At 37.0% G+C, this 17,429-nt stretch overlaps 1 protein-coding gene across 1 annotated transcript in view; it reads right to left on the bottom strand.

The window, feature by feature from the left end:
- Positions 1–16,966, bottom strand: part of unc119a (unc-119 homolog a (C. elegans)) — a 28,155-nt gene extending 11,189 nt beyond the window's left edge. The window contains exons 1-3 of the mRNA XM_051665035.1: positions 16,418–16,966; positions 897–1,010; positions 365–464 (exon numbers count right to left, since the gene is read on the bottom strand). Of these exons, the coding sequence (XP_051520995.1) occupies positions 365–464; positions 897–1,010; positions 16,418–16,532 (329 nt within the window). The 5' untranslated portion in view covers positions 16,533–16,966. The remainder of the gene's footprint in view (positions 1–364; positions 465–896; positions 1,011–16,417) is intronic.
- Positions 16,967–17,429: the final 463 nt, after the last annotated feature.

The raw sequence follows: 17,429 nt of genomic DNA, 5'->3' as shown, positions 1-17,429 counted from the left end.
GCTCGCTTTGAAAAAAGCCTTTAAAGTTCTTAAAGATAACAACATAAGCATTATGCTTCCGTCTAGACTGTGTCGGAACCTGGTCCGCTATGTTCGCCTAGAGTGGCACTGTTTTAATGGGTTGCGGCACGTGCCCCTCAAAAATCCCAATTTAACCTCTAAGTAAACATGTGAAGTCTTTTGGCTTTGAAAGGTCATTGCTCACTGGCTAAGACCCACTTTCCCAGCTGGGAAGCTGCCTTTAAAAAAATGCATGTATTTAAGATTAAGTCAAACAGATTGAAGAGTAATTTCAGGCTATTTTAGACTGCAGTCTTAGGATCAAGTGTAATTCTGGCACTGATGCCTTGAAGTCCTTACTTACGTGGCGCCAACCTGGCGTAGTCGGAGGAAGGCGGGGGTGAACTGATAACGTACGAAGCGTCCAGTGTTAGGGTCAAAGTGCTCTCTATCCTCCACACTCTCTGTGAATCAGAAAGGGGTCTGTATTACCGAACAAGCCTTTGAAGGGCTCTTGTGAAGTGCACTGCATCTAAATGGAAATCAGGGTTTTATGGAAAAGCCTTGCATTTAATGTGAAGCTTGTTTAGGTGGAGTGGGGATCAAAAGAGGTGTGAATTTAAAGGGATAGTTCACTAAAAAATGAAAATTTTGTAATTTACTTACCCTTGTGTAGGCAGTATGTTAGTCTCAGTTACTATTCACTTTTATTGCATCTTTTTTGCATGCAATGAAAGTGCATGGTGACTGAGGCTAAAATTCTGCCAAACATCTCCTTTTTGTACTCCATGGAAGAAAGAAAGTCATATGGGTGTGGAACAAAATGAGAGTAAATGATGACAGAATTTTCATTTTTGGGTGAACCATACCTTTAAGTGGCCAGGTTTGTGACATACCTATAGTAGGGGGTTTGGTGATCTCAAAAAGTACTGTGCCGGTCTCCATGTCTCGGATTTTGAACCTGGTGAAGTCAATATTGTGAATGTTCTGCTCTGGACCACAGAGGTAATCTATGGGAAATAAAATACACACAGCAATTCAGGATGTGCTCTGGTTATGACTTTCATTAATCAACATTCATAAGGTAATGACATGTGAAATGACATTTACCATGTGCGTGATTCTCTCCAGATCATTTCAAAATATGTAGCTAAACACATTTTCGCAATGTGTATCTGTGTGTGACATAGGTAAAATACATGCCTCAGGGCTGTGCAATGCTGATGGACTTCAGAAACAAAAAGAGCTATTTCTGTACTCTTTGATGTGATATGGAAATGACATTGAAGATGAACACAGCACTCCCTGATGACATTACCTGCCTGCAGAGGCTGACACTGTTAAAGGAATAGTTCACCCAGAAATGAACATTTGCTGATACTTTACTCTCCCTCAGGCAATCCAAGATGTATATGACCTTCTGTCTTCATCAGAACCGGATTTAAGATTTTTAGGAAAGTATCCCAGGTGTTTAGCTTCATCCAATGCAAGTGAATGGACACCAATCTTTGACGGTCCAAAAAGCATATTTAGGCAGCATCAAAGTAATCCACATGACTCCAGTCTATTGAGTAATGTCTTGTTAAGTTAATTGATTTGTTTGTGTGAAAAACAAATCGCTAATTAAAACGATTTTTGTGCTTCCACCAGCTCCCTGTAGCTGTTTGAATTGATCTAACTCTCGCATGAAGTACGTTCCTCTGTGTTAAACAGACCGGAACTTCTGAATTCTCGCATGAACGAACCAATGTCATGACGTCACGCGACAGCTACGTGAGGCATTGAGTGTTTACAGGAAGCAATTTTTTAAAGTAAATAAAGTTTTAATTAGCGATTAGTTTTTCACACAAACATATCGATTCACTTCAGAAGACATTACTTTATTGGTTGGAGTCGTGTGGATTACTATGATGCTGACTAAGTGTGCTTTTTGGACCATCAAAAACTGGTGTCCATTCACTTACATTGGATTAAGCTAAAAACCTGGGATACTTTCCTAAAAATCTTCATATACATCTTGGATGGCCTGAGGTTGAGTAAATTCTCAGCAAATTTTCATTTTTGGGTGAACTATTCCTTTGATATACACTGTGACAGTATGCTGTCAGACAGCACTATAACATAACATTAATAAACACATCACTAAAATGCTTTATACTTCATTTTAGATTACAAAATCTTGTTTATATAGTAGTTATGGATAACTTTGTATTTTTAAACACTTAGTGGATGTATAAAGTCAGCTCCACTCAAGTTCACACAGGTGTCCCAGGAGAGTCACCACAAGTTTAGCTCATCACAATGACTATGGACACATTCAGCTAAGTTTGACAAACAGAACCTTCCAAATACTTTGTCTTTATTTTGAACTGTGTATGTATATATATATATATATATATATATATATATATATATATATATATATATACAGTATATATATATATATATATATATATATATATATATATATATATATATATAGTGATTTATCATTTAAAACTTAAATTTTTTTTTTATGTGTTGCGTGAAAAGTGTGCTTCTATTTAAAATACAAAATGATCTTTCTTTAAAATACACAATACCACTGGGTATGATATTTGTTATGTAATCCAATGATATTCATTAACACTTACTGAGCACTTTATTAGGAACACTTTTTTCCTAATAAAATGCCCAACATGATCTTCTGCTGTGTAGTCCATCTAACTTATGGTTTGACATGTTGTGCATTCTGAGATGCTATTCTGCTCACTACAATTGTACAGAGGGGTTATCTGAGTTACTGTAGCCTTTCTGTCAGCTCGAACCAGTCTGGCCATTCTCCGTTGACAACAAGGCATTTCCATCTGCAGAACTGCCACTCACTGGATGTTTTTTGTTTTTGGCACCATTCTGAGTAAACTCTAGAGGCTGTTGTGCGTGAAAATCCAAGCAGATCAGCAGTTACAGAAATACTCAAACCAGCCCGTCTGGCATCAACAATCATGCCATGATCGAAATCACTGAGATCACATTTTTTCCCCATTCTGATGGTTGATGTGAACATTAATTGAAGCTCCTGCCCTATATCTGCCCCAGTGTATTTTTAAGTGTGGCTCAAGGGTATGAATAATTTTGGACTCCACTGACTCTATATGTGGATTTATACAGTATGTGTGTATATGTGGCCAGTGGTTGGTGAAAACATTTAGGACAGTTTATTCTTAACAAACCTTTTAAACGGCATTCCTGTTTACTTGTGCAAGACTACTAGAGGAGGCATTTAAGGTGCGAGCAGCAGCTGTGTCAGCCCTCCACTCTCTGGGCTGGATTATACCTAAGAGGCTTAACACTGTTCACCATCATATGGCGCAGATTGTGAGATACTAAGGGGATATAGGACAACTCTAACTTTTGAGATGTCCATCCCTGCTAGTATAACATGACAAAATAGAATAAATGTATATAAGGTTCATTTTTTAATGTTAATTATTCGCCATGCACAGAAGCATAAGTGCACCTACTAGAGTTTAGGTTTAGGGTTGGGGTTAGGAAGTAGGGTATATAATATATATCATATATATGTCTTCCTGTTGACAGTATTACATAATTTACAACAAAAAATACAACTTTCTTTTGGCACCACTATGTAGACATTTCACCCAAAAACTGGAGTTCACACGCACCCATACATTCAAGAACAATTCCATCTTATGCCACTGGTGGCAGTGGTTTGAATTTCAGTAAGCAGGTCAGTGACGTGACACTCTTGTACAAAGTTACTCAAAAATACATTAAAAAGGCAATTCACACAAAACAATTTCTTGAATACACCTCTACTATAATGTATATGTTTTCATTTAATGAGTTCAAAGTAATTTTGATATTGTTTTTAGGACTTAAGGTAAAAAAAAGAAAAACACTGTGTCACCGTGACATATGCCATCAAAGTACAGCGAGAGCTATTCGAGATCAGCCGCCTGGCGCAGCCAGTGCAGTTTCTCCAGAGCGGCTGCACGAGCTCTAAATGATGACATAGTTTATTCACGATTGGCCAGACTCACAACGTGACAATGGTTACACATGTTTCATGGGCTGCGGTCGCAATGGCATACTTCACATACTACTCTAACTACTGCTTTTTCAGTGTAAATATTCTGCCATTATCAAGCTGTTTATCCACCTCCAGTTTGGCGAAAACTCTCACAAATCCATGTTTTTATAACAGTACATCATGTTTATATCATGTTATATTATGTTTGTCATATTAATATCATGTTTATTCATAAAAAATTTCAAAATTATTACAAATACTGCATCCTTTTTCCTCCCCCGACTGCAACTGGCAAATCTCACCAATCAGTAAATAGAGATGCAGTTAAAGTCGAACACACCTATAGGTTGCCATGTGACAAAAAACCCCCAGAAAGGACCCCTTTAGACACTCATGACTGTGTGAAGTTTAAAAAAAAAGATCATATAATTGGACTTTTTTTAGTCAAATATTCAGATCACGGATGGTCCGCTGTGACGACCCCTAACGGGAGCAGCCGAAAGAAGAAGATCACATATTTGGACCTTTTTTATGAAAAGGCACTTTTTGTTCAGGTCATATGGAGAAATCCTGAGGACATTCCTTGATATTCTTGACTCAAAAATACATGATATTTGTATAAAAAAATAAAATAAAAAATTTTACCTTGAAAAATATGTTTTAAAACTCAAGAGCAGTCAAGAGCAGAGAGCCAATCATAACAGTGGGCATTTACTGTCAAGTCTTAAAGGAGAAGCAGCACCAAAACCGAGCGTTTCTGACAGAGGGTTAGAATGAGGGTAGAAAATGATCATGTTTTACAAATACATGACTTTTTTTGTGCAAAAAACTTTACTAATATTATAAGTGGACCTCAAGGAACATATTAAAATAATAAAAAAGGCCTTTTATGGGCCTGGGTAGCTCAGCGAGTAAAGACGCTGACTACCACCCCTTGAGTTGTGAGTTGAACCCAGGGCATGCTGAGTGACTCCAGCCAGGTCTCCTAAGCAACCAAATTGGTCTGGTTGCTAGGGAAGGTAGAGTCACATGGAGTAACCTCCTCGTGGTCACTATAATGTGGTTCTCGCTCTCAGTGGGGGGCGTGGTGAGTTGTGCGTGGATGCCGTGGAGAATAGCGTGAAGCCTCCGCACGCGCCATGTCTCCGTGGTAACGCGCTCAACAAGCCACGTGAAAAGATGCGCGGATTGACGGTCTCCGCCACCCAGATTGAGGCGAGTCACTATGCCACCATGAGGACTTAGAGCGCATTGGGAATTGGACATTCCAAATTGGGGAGAAAAAGGGGAGAGAGAGAGAAAAAAGGCCTTTTAAGACCAATTTAAGTTGTGTACACTAATGTATTCGAGCAAGGAAAGTATTTTAATACCTTTTATTTGATTTTTACACCACATGACATTTTCTAAGTACATTTTTTTTTAATATCCTTTTGTTTTTCAAAAATGTATTAAATCAAATTAGACACAAAGACTCGATTTCTATGAACGACTTGTGTTTACTATATATTTTTAAAAGATTTCTCATTTATTTATCACCTCGGACAACAATATTTGCCAATGACCCAAGCACAGACAGATTTCAGCAGCAGAACTATCGACCTACTGTCGCCAAATTCACAGTCCAACCAATCTGTTGTATTCCTGCGTAAGTTTTCTCTAGTGTTTAGGTGCCTTTTCAGTGTTGATGCAAAGTAACATTATAGGCCTAAACCAGCAGTCCCATCCATATCCACCAAGCTTCCTGCTAGTTAACAGATGGACATACAGGCTTTAGACAATCACTTGAGATATTTATAGCTCCTCAGCTTTCTAAGTGTGCCAGGTAGAGACAGGGAAGGTAAAGTGCAAACATCTGCTGAGGACCAGTGGCTTTGAAGCATCTGTATCGTATATTGTGCTTAATTAATGAAATAATTAACTACTTGATGTCTGTTCTACACACAAATTCTTTCTTAAAATCATCAACAACATAAAACTATTCTTTAACTATTATCTCTATACAGTACTTCTCTGAGCAATTTTTGAACTGTATATTGCAGCGATACCCATGTTGCCTACTAAGGATGAAAACTGTGATGATTCACAATTCAAAAAAGGCAGTTTAATGGCATTGTCACAAAGTCCATATATTAACGACAACTTTTAAAATGCATAAATCTTAAGTTATCTTAAATTGTATTTATTTTTTTTAATGTGTTATTTTCAAACATGTCCTGCAGATATAGACACACTAAACAGCAAGAGTGGCATGTTAACATAAAAACTTGAATAGACCAGACAGATGATTTGCATTAAAGCTTTTTCCATTTTTTCTAATCCAACCAAGCACGATTCACAAACATCAACACTTACAGCTATCATTAAAATTGTTCAGGGGCATGTTTTGTATTTTTTGAGAGCAAACGTGCATATAGCTATAGAGGCAACCGAGTACTGAAAGAAGACTCCAAACAACCGTTTCGCAGTTACAGTGCAGAATGCTGTAATAGTGGTGCCAGTTTCAGAAAGTATTCAGACCTCTTCATTTTGTTCAAATTTTTTTTATGTTGCAGCCTTATGCTAAAATGCTTTAAATTTATACTCCATACCCCATAATGACAAAGCAAAAACCAGATTCTTGATAACTTTGCAGATTTATTAAAAAGAAAAAACTAAAATATCACATAGACATAAGTATTCAGAACCTTTGCTATGTCACGGCCCTCTCGGCCGTACCGTTTGTGTGCATGAAGTATGTGGTCTGTGTTGTCTTTCTCTCTATATCTCTCTCTCTCTCTCGCTCTCTCTGTTGATTGCTCTCAGGTGTGCTGTGGCCAATGGAGCTGATTATTGATGGGGCGCACCGGTGTGCAGTGTGTTGCATCGTATATAAAAGAGCTATAGCCACCTTGATCATGAGCGCTCGGGTGTGTGTTGACTCTTTTTCCCGGGTTCCCCTTGGCTGGAACGTAGAATTCGTGGTTTTCGTTATTGTAAACTCCAGAGTTTTGTTGTCTTTTTACATACTGAGCTGTCAATAAATGTGCCTGCTTTTGCTACTCTGGTCTTCCTGCATCTTTTTGTTACATTCTATTTTTAAGGTGTAACAGCTTTGAAACTTGAAATTTAGCTCAGGTGCATCACATTACTCTGGATTACCTTTGAGATGTCCACTTGTGGCAAATTCTATTGATTGGACATGATTTGGAAAAGCACACACCTGTATACATAAGGTCTTACAGCTGAAAATGCATATCAGAGCAAAAACCAAGCCATGAGGTCAAAGGAACTGCCAGCAGAGCTCAGAGACAGGATTGTGTCGAGGCACAGATCTGGGGGAGGCTACACATTTTTTTTGGCTGCATTGAAGGTTCCCAAGAGCACAGTGGCCTCCATAATTCTTAAATAGAAGAAGTTTGGAACAACCAGGACTCTTCCTAGAGCTGGCCGCCTGGCCAAACTGAGCAATTGGGGGAGAAGGGCCTTGGTAAGAGAGGTGACCAAGAACCCGATGGTCATTCTGGTTGAACTCCAGAGATCATTTGTGGAGATGTGAGAAACTTGCAGAAGGACAATCATCACTGCAACACTCAACCGATCTGGGCTTTATGGCAGAGTGGCCAGACGGAAGCCTCTCCTCAGAGCAAAACACATAAAAAGCACCTAAAGGACTCTCAGACTGTGAGAAACAAGATTCTCTGGTCTGACGAAATGAAGATTGAACTGTTTGCCCTCAATTCCAAGCATTATGTCTGGAGGAAACAAGGCACCGCTCATCACCTGCGCAAAATACCATCCCAATGGTGAAGCATGGTGGTGGTAGCATCATGCTGTGGGGGTGTTTTTCAGCAACAGGGACTGGAGGACTGGTCAGGATTGAAGGAAATCTGAAAGCAGCAAAATACAGAGATATCCTTAATGAAAACCTGGTCAAGAGCGCTCAGGGCGCTCAGGACCTCAGACTGGGCCGAAGGTTCACCTTCCAACAGGACAATGACCCTAAGCACACAGCCAAGACAACGCAAGAGTGGCTTAGGCACAACTCTGTGAATGTCCTTGAGTGGCCCAGCCAGAGCCCGGACTTGAACCCAACTGAACATCTCTGGAGAGACCTGAAAATGACTGCCCATCCAACCTGACAGAGCTTGAGAGGATCTGCAGAGAAGAATGGCAGAAATTCCCCAAATCCAGGTGTGCAAATCTTGTCGCATCACACCCAAAAAGACTTGAGGCTGTAATCTCTGCCAAAGGTGCTTCAACTAAGTACTGAGTTAAGGGTCTGAATACTTCAGAAAAAAAAAAAAAAATTGTAAAGCATTTTAGCATCAACATAAAAAAAGGTGAAAAAAATGAAGGGGTCTGAATACTTTCTGAATGCACTGTATATATCAACATAAATAGCAGTATGCATTTTAAAATGTATAAATCTCTCATATATATAAATTTAGGGATTTCTGTCTGATAACGGGTAATGAAAAAAGAGAGAGTTGTCAAATCATTTGGACGTAACATTGTTGTATATTATAGGCAAGTATTTATTTCATATAACATTATCTAGTTTTGATAACACAGTTTTCATGGTGAAGGCAAATTTTGGTAGCCAGCCTTTTGTACACTGTAAAAAGTGCATTTGTGGAGTTTTTATCAAGGAGTCTGCTGGACCTAACCGAAAAAATTACTCTTGTCATTGTAACCCATTATAAACATGTTGATTCAGTTATATTAAATAATATTTTTGAATTAAAATAATAATATTAATAAATAAAAAAATAAATAAAATTATAAAAAATAGTTTTTAGATTTAAACCATTAAATAAAGATGTTACCACATAAACCATTTAACTTGACAAAATTTGTTGTCTAGTGTAGCCAATGTTCAAGATTAAGTGAGTAATAATCGATTAGGTCTCTAGATATTCACATGCCTAAAACTTTTAGTATATCAATCCATGACATACAGTAAGTCACTTATGTAGTTAGAGTCAAGAACTGCTTTGAAATCTCTGAATCATGACTACAAAGTGCTAAAAAAATAGAACTGATATTTTCTTTTCAAAAATGACTACATTGTGGGAAAAGCTTCTGCATGATTTGATTTAACTGATCTGGTTTACATTTTGTACTCTGTAAAAAGGTAAAAATAAGTGTTGTTACTTTAAAGAGCTATACCTGACAAAATCTTTAACTTGACATAATCTTTAACTCTTTGATTTGAATAAAGCCAGTTAACTTTGATGTTATCACATGAAGTACATGCTTTATGTTAGCTAACATGAAATATGTAAATTTTGCCAACATACATGTCAATGGGCTGGTCATTACAGAGACAGAAATCTAGTAACTGCCAAATCATCAGACCCTCTATTCCCTCATTCAACCTAACTAGCAAGGAGCCATGCTTCACTGCTTCTAATGCTGTTACCTAGCAACATGTCCTCTGATACAAATCCAGGATAACTACCAGCTTCTAGCACCTGTTAGTCTTAGGAGAACAAAGGGATCTGCTGCATTTAACAAACACAGATTATGATTGTTTCAGTGTCCACTTCCAATTACTCTAAACAAAACACAGAATTGAGCAGTTAATCCAGAGGAAAAAGTCTTGCAACCATTTGCTAAAAACAGACCATCAACATGCCCAATTAATTAACTGTATCACTAATTAGCATGACTTACATTTTATACACATTTTCTTCACCCATACACATACTTCATGTTCTAATTTGTAGTAACAGCAGTTAAGAACGACAAAAAAGCCATTTGTTAACTTAATGACCTCAATCAAGCACCTAAAGCAACCAAGTATACACAAGTTCACCTTTCTTAGAATAGCTGCCTAGAACTTTAAACAAGAGCAGCTTCTATTTTTAGAGGGCTTATCTGCGTGATAAGTCAGACACCAGAAAGAGAGTGACATACAATAGTGATTTATCAGCATTTTTCTCAGATTCTCATCCACACATTCCTAAATATTTCATTTGTAGCCTGGAGCTTACTTTTTATTTTTAGCCACAAACCACTTGTCTTTGAACCACAAACTAACTCACCCACAACAAGTGGTGGCAAACATGACAAATTATAGCAGATTTGCAGAATGGACTTTCCTTGTAAATATGAGATGCTCAGATTTGCTCTAGGATGCTTTGAAAGTTATGCGATAAGGGTGACAATAAGGCAAATGTAATGCAACTGTCTTTCAATTGTGGCAGTGCCAGCTCTGTAAAACTGTTCTCATATTGATAAACTGAACTCAGTGGGAACTGATTTTCGTGGAAGTATGGTTTTAGTGCCAGTTTTTTGTGAAGCAAAACATAATTTAAAACTTGCCATAACACATTTGAATAGTTCTCAGAATCTGATGTTTCCAGGAAAGTAAATAAATCTGTAAATAAGTAGGAAAGTAAATAAAATTCCCATACTTTTAGAGTATGTACCGAATTTGATGAAGTTACTTCTCGACCGTTAATGAAATACATAGATATGCAGGTGTGCAGTATACATTCCTGGACGTACTACATCTGCCATGTTGTCCACCAACATCTGTGTGTTTTTTTTTAATATGATATACTATATGAAGTTAAAATAGTGCCTAAATGATTTGCATGCAAAGAGTCAGATTTGAAAAAGCATAAATGAAGTTACAAGCATGATAGAAAATTTGCATGCGTAGCGTGAGATTTGTGAAATCGTAAATCAAATTGCAAGCGTAAAAATAAATGGCATGCGCACAGAATGTTTGGTAAAGGTGTAAATCAAGTTGCAAGCGTAAGAAAAAAATATTAGCAATACTTTAATGCTTTGCATAAGTATAATTCATGTGTTGAGAATCTGTAATTTCATATTAACACCAAGTAAATGTGGTTTGTATTCTTCTGACTTCCTTTTTTTGCTCTTACACTTTTGGCACTGTTTTAGCGCCTAAACATGGCCAAAAACTTTGCAAACCTGCAAACAGCGATATGCAAGCAAAGAAAGGGTGTCATGAGCAGCAAAATGGATTGACCGCATAGAATCAGTCTGTATGTGTAAAAAAAGATTATTGCAGAAGTGTAAATGACTTGTTTGTGGCGAAAACATTTTCAGAAATTATCTGACAAACACTGTTCTGTCTTCCCTTTTGTTGCGATCATACTTTTAGCACAAATTTCTCACTGAAAAGAGTTTTGCAAGTGCGAGGGCGAAGGCGGATCTACCTGCTTCTAGTAACCAATCAAATGAGGTTTTTGTTGACCAGTTTACTCTGACCTGATTGGTTTAATAATGTGACAGACAGCTTCTTCTTCATAAGGCTCAGCGTCGTTCCTCTGGATATCTCCTATCTTAAATATTAAACTGAAAGTTTTTTTTTATTGTGAGAGTAAAGTTGAGCCGACACCATTTATCTCAATCTGGTGTTCAAATGTTTTTTGTTGCTGTTCATTATTTTAATTATATTTTAATTACTTTAAATTATCATTGGCATGGCAAATGGTTTGATGGATGGATGGATGGATGAAACTTGCTGGTATCATAGAACTCATTCTAGAAAACAAAATTATACTGTATAAGTAAACTCTATCTATATATCTGTTCAGAGAGTTTCGTTTATATGTCTTACTTCATTCATTTGTTTTCTAGCATGAGTTCTATGATACCAGCTAATTCCATCTATTCATCAAAATGCCTCGCCAATGATAATTACAAGTAAATATAATTAAAATAATGAACAGCAACAAGAAGAAACATTTAAACACCAGATTGCAGGTTTGCAATGTTTTTGGCCATGTTTAGGTGCTAAAACAGTGCCAAAAGTGTAGCCGCAAAAAAAGTCAGAAGAATACAAATCAAATTAATTTGTGTTAATATGAAGTTACAGATTTACAACACATGAATTACACTTATGCAAAGCATTAATGTATTGCTAATCATTTTTTCTTACGCTTGCAATAGTGTTGTCACAGTACCAAAATTTCAGTAGTCGGTACTGATACCAGTGATATTTCAGGGTTCTCGTACCAATTCCGATATCACAGCAAATATATGCTAATATGATAATGTGCTATTGAACACATAAGTTTAGTTATTTTAATAATTATTTTAATAATTATAATTTAATAATAATTATTCTTTTCCAGAACATGTTTTAAAGTTTAATTTAATCATCAAAATGGTGTCTATTCAATTAATTCTTAAAACTTTAATAAGTGAAAATAGAACTTTTTAATGTCAATGCATTTTTTTGCCAAACATTTATCAACAGCTGTTTTGCTTGTGATAAATTTATTAATTAATGTTGTTATTATTATTATTACTACAGAGAATATTACATTTTACTATACAGTTGTATTATTAATATATTTTTATTCAAGTTTTTAATTTAATTTATTCAATATTCAAGCATCTAACTTGTATTTTGAATCATGCTTTTATTATGATGTGGGTTTTTTGCTGGAAGCTTCACTTTACTGGATAAACAGTTCATGATAGGGCCCAGTGTGATCACTGAAGACTTATGTCATGTCTGAAATCTCATCTGTTTACACTGTCCTTTGAGTCTGACAAATGAAATGTAGGACACAGTTTTGGAGTGTTTGTATTTCAGACTACTGGAGTTTGTGTATTTGGTCATTTTTAAATGTTATGTTTTAAAAATTATTACTGTGAAGCACTTTGGTCAACTCTGTTGTTTTAAATGCTATATAAATAAAGTTGAACTGAGATTACAGCGCAAATGCTGCGATTTAATTATATAAATATATAGTTTACATGTGCTGAGTGGTTCACAGTGGATTAGTGCTCTGCTTTGTCATCTCAAACAACGTGAATGATTTTCAATGTCTGTGGAGTTTCCAGTGTATGAGCGGTCGGATTTATACCTTCATTTAAAGTACACAGCTCATCCACGCTAAGATTGCAGCCTTCAGCGGTTTAATAAATCACATTAGGACACATCAATTGGCTTAATTGTCCATTTCAGTGCAAAAGGAGTAACAGAGAATGCGTTCAAATTAAGCCTGTGAGCATTTTAAAGCAGTCGTGTGTCAGTCATACTGCGCACTGGTACCGGTGCTTGGTACTACTGGTACTGCAGAAACACTGGTATCGTTACATCTTTTTTATTTTAGTACCGACTTGGTACCGGTACTTTTGACAACACTAGTTTGCAACTTGATTTACACCTTTACAAAATGTTCGGTGTGCTTACAAAAAAAACAAATGATAAAACAATTACGCATGCAATTTTATTTGCACTCTCACAAATCTCACTCTGCGCATGCAAATCATTTAGGCACTATTTTACCTTCATAATACTAATCACTAGATTTACATAGACTAGTCGACTATAGCTAATGTTGTCGACACTGTCAGCCTGAAGTCGACTAGTCGCTTTCCACATGATTTTAAAAAAATGCATCTGTAGTAAATACAGCGGGTTGGGAATTTCCGAAACAGTGGATGGGAAGGGAAGACTCATTCATATTAATGAGGAAAACTCTACCTGATTTGTTAGAATTAGGTTTAGGGGTTGGGTTTTAGTCAGGGTGCGAATTACACATTGACATTCAGGGGGTCTCCGTGGTGGTGGTGGTGGTGGTGAGGTGTGAATCATGGACTGGTGGACAGAGACCCTAGTAAGTCATTTTGGAAACACAAGCAACAAAATATACTTATTAATACATATTATGATAACTTTTTTTTTTTTTTTACAATCATTATAAATTTAATATTTTAGAATTCATTTAATATATGATATATAATATATCACTTTTGTCAGGTATTTCCCACTAGGAAAAACAATGCCTGGGAAAATAGAAAAATTATGCAGAAATACCTTTCATGCCATTTTGGAGCAAAAAAAAAGTAAATAATGGAAAGATGACAGGTTTTAGCGCATACATCTCTATACTCTGTGAACTTTCACACAACATATACACTGACATTTGAGAACCTTTGATAAAAACAAAATTTCTACATTTCTATTCAGGACACTGTTTGTCTGGTGCATCCACAAGTGTCTGACTGGCAAGTTTCTAAACACTTTATTGGTTCGGAGGATGACATCACGAGTCACGACTAATTGAATTTGACTTGACTAATTGGCTCGACTAGTTGACTATTACAAATCAGTTGTCGTGCAACCCCTACTAACCACAACCCCAAAAACAATGTACTTAGTTGTTACTATGTTAAATTAACCATGAGGAAAAACTTTCTTGGTACCTATAAAACATACACTTAAAAAGAGTCGCCTGGCTCACAGTTATACACGAATTATTCAAATCTGACGGCTCTTTAGCTCCCGTGGCCTTATGGATAACAAAGTGTTCACACTTCAGAATTTCAGCAGATGCAGTAGGCTATGCCATTCAGGTATTATTTATCTACTGTTTCTTAAATACTGTGTAAAGGAAAACTAGCAGATGTGTAAGAAAAAATTTTAAGTATCTAACGGGAGTTTCTAACTCTATTATCAGTTTTTTGTTTGTTGCTCTTTGTATGCAGTAACTAGCTTATTGAGGTTTGAGGTTTAGTCATGACATATCCTTTAGATACCTGTTGAAGTACTTGACAGTTACATGCCTTTTCTTGTAAGTTGCTTTGGATAGAATTAATCTCCAAACATTAATTTATGCAATCATGTTATACATTTATCTGTGTGTGGCCTAAAACACCCACATACTATACCTATTAACTTACTGAGCACTTTAGTAGGAACACCTTCATATTCATGCGATTATCTAATCATCCAATCTGGTGGCAGCAAAGCAGTACATTAAACCATGCAGATACGGATCAGAACCTTCAGTTAATGTTCACATCAACCATCAGAATGGGGAAAAAATTTGATCTCAGTGATTTCGACCGTGTCATGATTGTTGGTGCCAGAAGGGCTGGTTTGAGTATTTCTGTAACTGCTGATCTCCTGGCATTTTCACAGTCTCTAGACTCAAGTTTACTCAGAATTTTGCCAAAACAAAAAACATCCAGTGAGCAGCAGTTCTACGGATGGAAACGCCTGGTAGATGAGAGAGGTCAACGGAGAATGGCCAGACTGGTTCAAACTGACAGAAAGGCTATGGTATCTCAGATAACCACCCTGTACAACTGTAGTGAGCACAATAGCATCTCAAAAAGCACAACATGAGCAACGAACAAATGAGCAATCTAGAAGGAGAACAACAACCATTTTAAGTTGGAGTTGGAGTATAAATTAGTTCAGAATTAACTTGTGCAGATGTTGGCTGTCATAACTCAAAGTAGTTCATGTTATCAACATAACTAACATCAAGCCATCACTTCATTTCACCTCCCACACCTTAAACTTTGATGGGCGAGGCACTCCCAAATGACAGTCATTGCAAATCTGTAAAGTATCAGAGATTTGGAGATTTTTACAAATTTAAAACGCAAAACATCCCCTAAAAAATATGGCGATGCAATGATAACACTGGAGACCGGAAAACAAAAACAGTCTTCCTTTATAAATCGAGGAAAAATTTCGTGTATAGGAAAAAGGTGAATACGTTCCAATGAAGACCTTCAGCGGCATTCACACCGAACACATTCTTGCGCTAAAAAAAGCTAAATGCTGCTCCATGAATGGAAAAAGAATGCAGGTGTCTCGAGGCACTTTTTTATTTAAGTTTATGTTCTTTTTAACTTGACAAGGCGTCCACAAAACACGGCTCTCCTGCGCGTGACGCTAAAAAAGCAGCAAGACGCCCGTCAAGTGCATGTATACAATTGAAAAACAATTGAAAACCAGTGTGGAAGGATGCAAAATCTCATTCGGTTTGAATGACCCTTTATGAAGACATTACATTCAAAATGAAGATGTTTATATTCTAAATTAAGACGTTACACTGTAAGCAATTTTAGCTGGTTGTCAAAAACAACAACAGCAAAATAGCGCCCTCAACTGACAAGTGTAATGAACAACATGGCATAAAAATGGCATTAAGCCTCAATAATTCGCTGCAGCTACAACACTATGAGAACATGCAAAATGATTGACAGGCAGAAAGCGTCAAAGACCGCGGCACGCGGACACATTTTTGTTTGCTTTTTAAATAGCCTAGAAATGTCACAGAGACCAGTGAGATATATCACGACACTTATTTTATTAATATCTTTCAGTTAGTTGGATTATTTATTTATTGTTTTTTTGCATACTATTCCATGAAAAAGATCGTTCACAGCACCTTTCAATTGTGTATTTATAATGACACGCGAAATGAGGCGCCTCACGTCAAAACAAATCAAAACATCGACAGCAAGACTAAACATTCTGGAGGGAAATCTGCAGTTTCTCGCTGGCAAAATATGGAAGTCAGAGGTATTCTATGACGAAATATTTGCTTTGGCGGAGCAGCTCGTAAGCGTGCGATTGTATTCGGAAGCTTCTGTTTGTGGACGAAAACTTACTGTCTGTGATCCTCTGCAGCCCAAGAACGTCCTCCGGCGTTATTATTGTGTTTTTCAACAAATCCTCTTCGGTTGTACACGGTACACCCGCGTCGCAGCCTTGCTTCACTTTCATCACTAAACGCGCGTTAAGATATGATGCTGAGGCGCTTACTGTTCTTCGCACCCAACCTCTCTCCCTGGCAAAGGCCGTTTGTTTGCTTCCACTCTGCTGCCTGCTGCGTCCTGACTATTTAACGCAAGTTCTTACAAGGGCTACTGTTACAAGAATAGTCCATTCACCTCCCCCAGCCAGTCTGTTAAGATGTAGAGTGATTTCACTCCTTCTGTTCAATGCGAATGCGGCTCACTCTGTAATCTGCATACTGTCTTCTACTGAATGAATAGTGCAAGCAAATACTTCAAGTATTCGAACAAAACCATACTGTAACTAAGGGCGGAAGGAAGTTGGCAGACGGTTCATTAAGTCGCTTCTCTTTTGTGGACGGTCTCATAATGTTCATCCGTTTGCTTTCTATGTGGACGAGAAGTTGCATTTATTCGTCTGCCCCTGGAGGAAAACCTGAAGGAAAATGAAATCGAAAATAGAAATATGAAATGCAACTACATGTTTTAAAGGGATAGTTCACCCAAAAATGAAAATTCTCTCATTATTTACTCACCCTCATGCCATCCCAGATGTGTATGACTTTCTTACTTCAGCAGAACAAAAACAAAGATTTTTAGAAGAATATTTCAGCTCTGTAGGCCCTTACAGTGCAAGTGAATGGTGATCAGACCACTGTAGCTCCAAAAATCACATGAAGGCAGCATAAAAGTAATCCATATGACTCCAGTGGATAAATCTATAACTTCAGAAGAGATATGCTAAGTGTGGGTGAGAAACAGATCAATATTTAAGTCTTTTATTTTATTTTATTTACTCTAAATCTCCACTTTCACTTTCAGATATAAAAAGTGAAACTAAACAGGCACTACATGTGGTTTTCAGATGTAAATGTGAAAGTTTATC

Source organism: Myxocyprinus asiaticus, chromosome 31 (assembly GCF_019703515.2).
Source record: "Myxocyprinus asiaticus isolate MX2 ecotype Aquarium Trade chromosome 31, UBuf_Myxa_2, whole genome shotgun sequence".
NCBI classification, from domain to species: domain Eukaryota; kingdom Metazoa; phylum Chordata; class Actinopteri; order Cypriniformes; family Catostomidae; genus Myxocyprinus; species Myxocyprinus asiaticus.
Note: the sequence above shows the minus strand (reverse complement) of the source record. Positions and strands in the feature narration are given on the sequence as shown.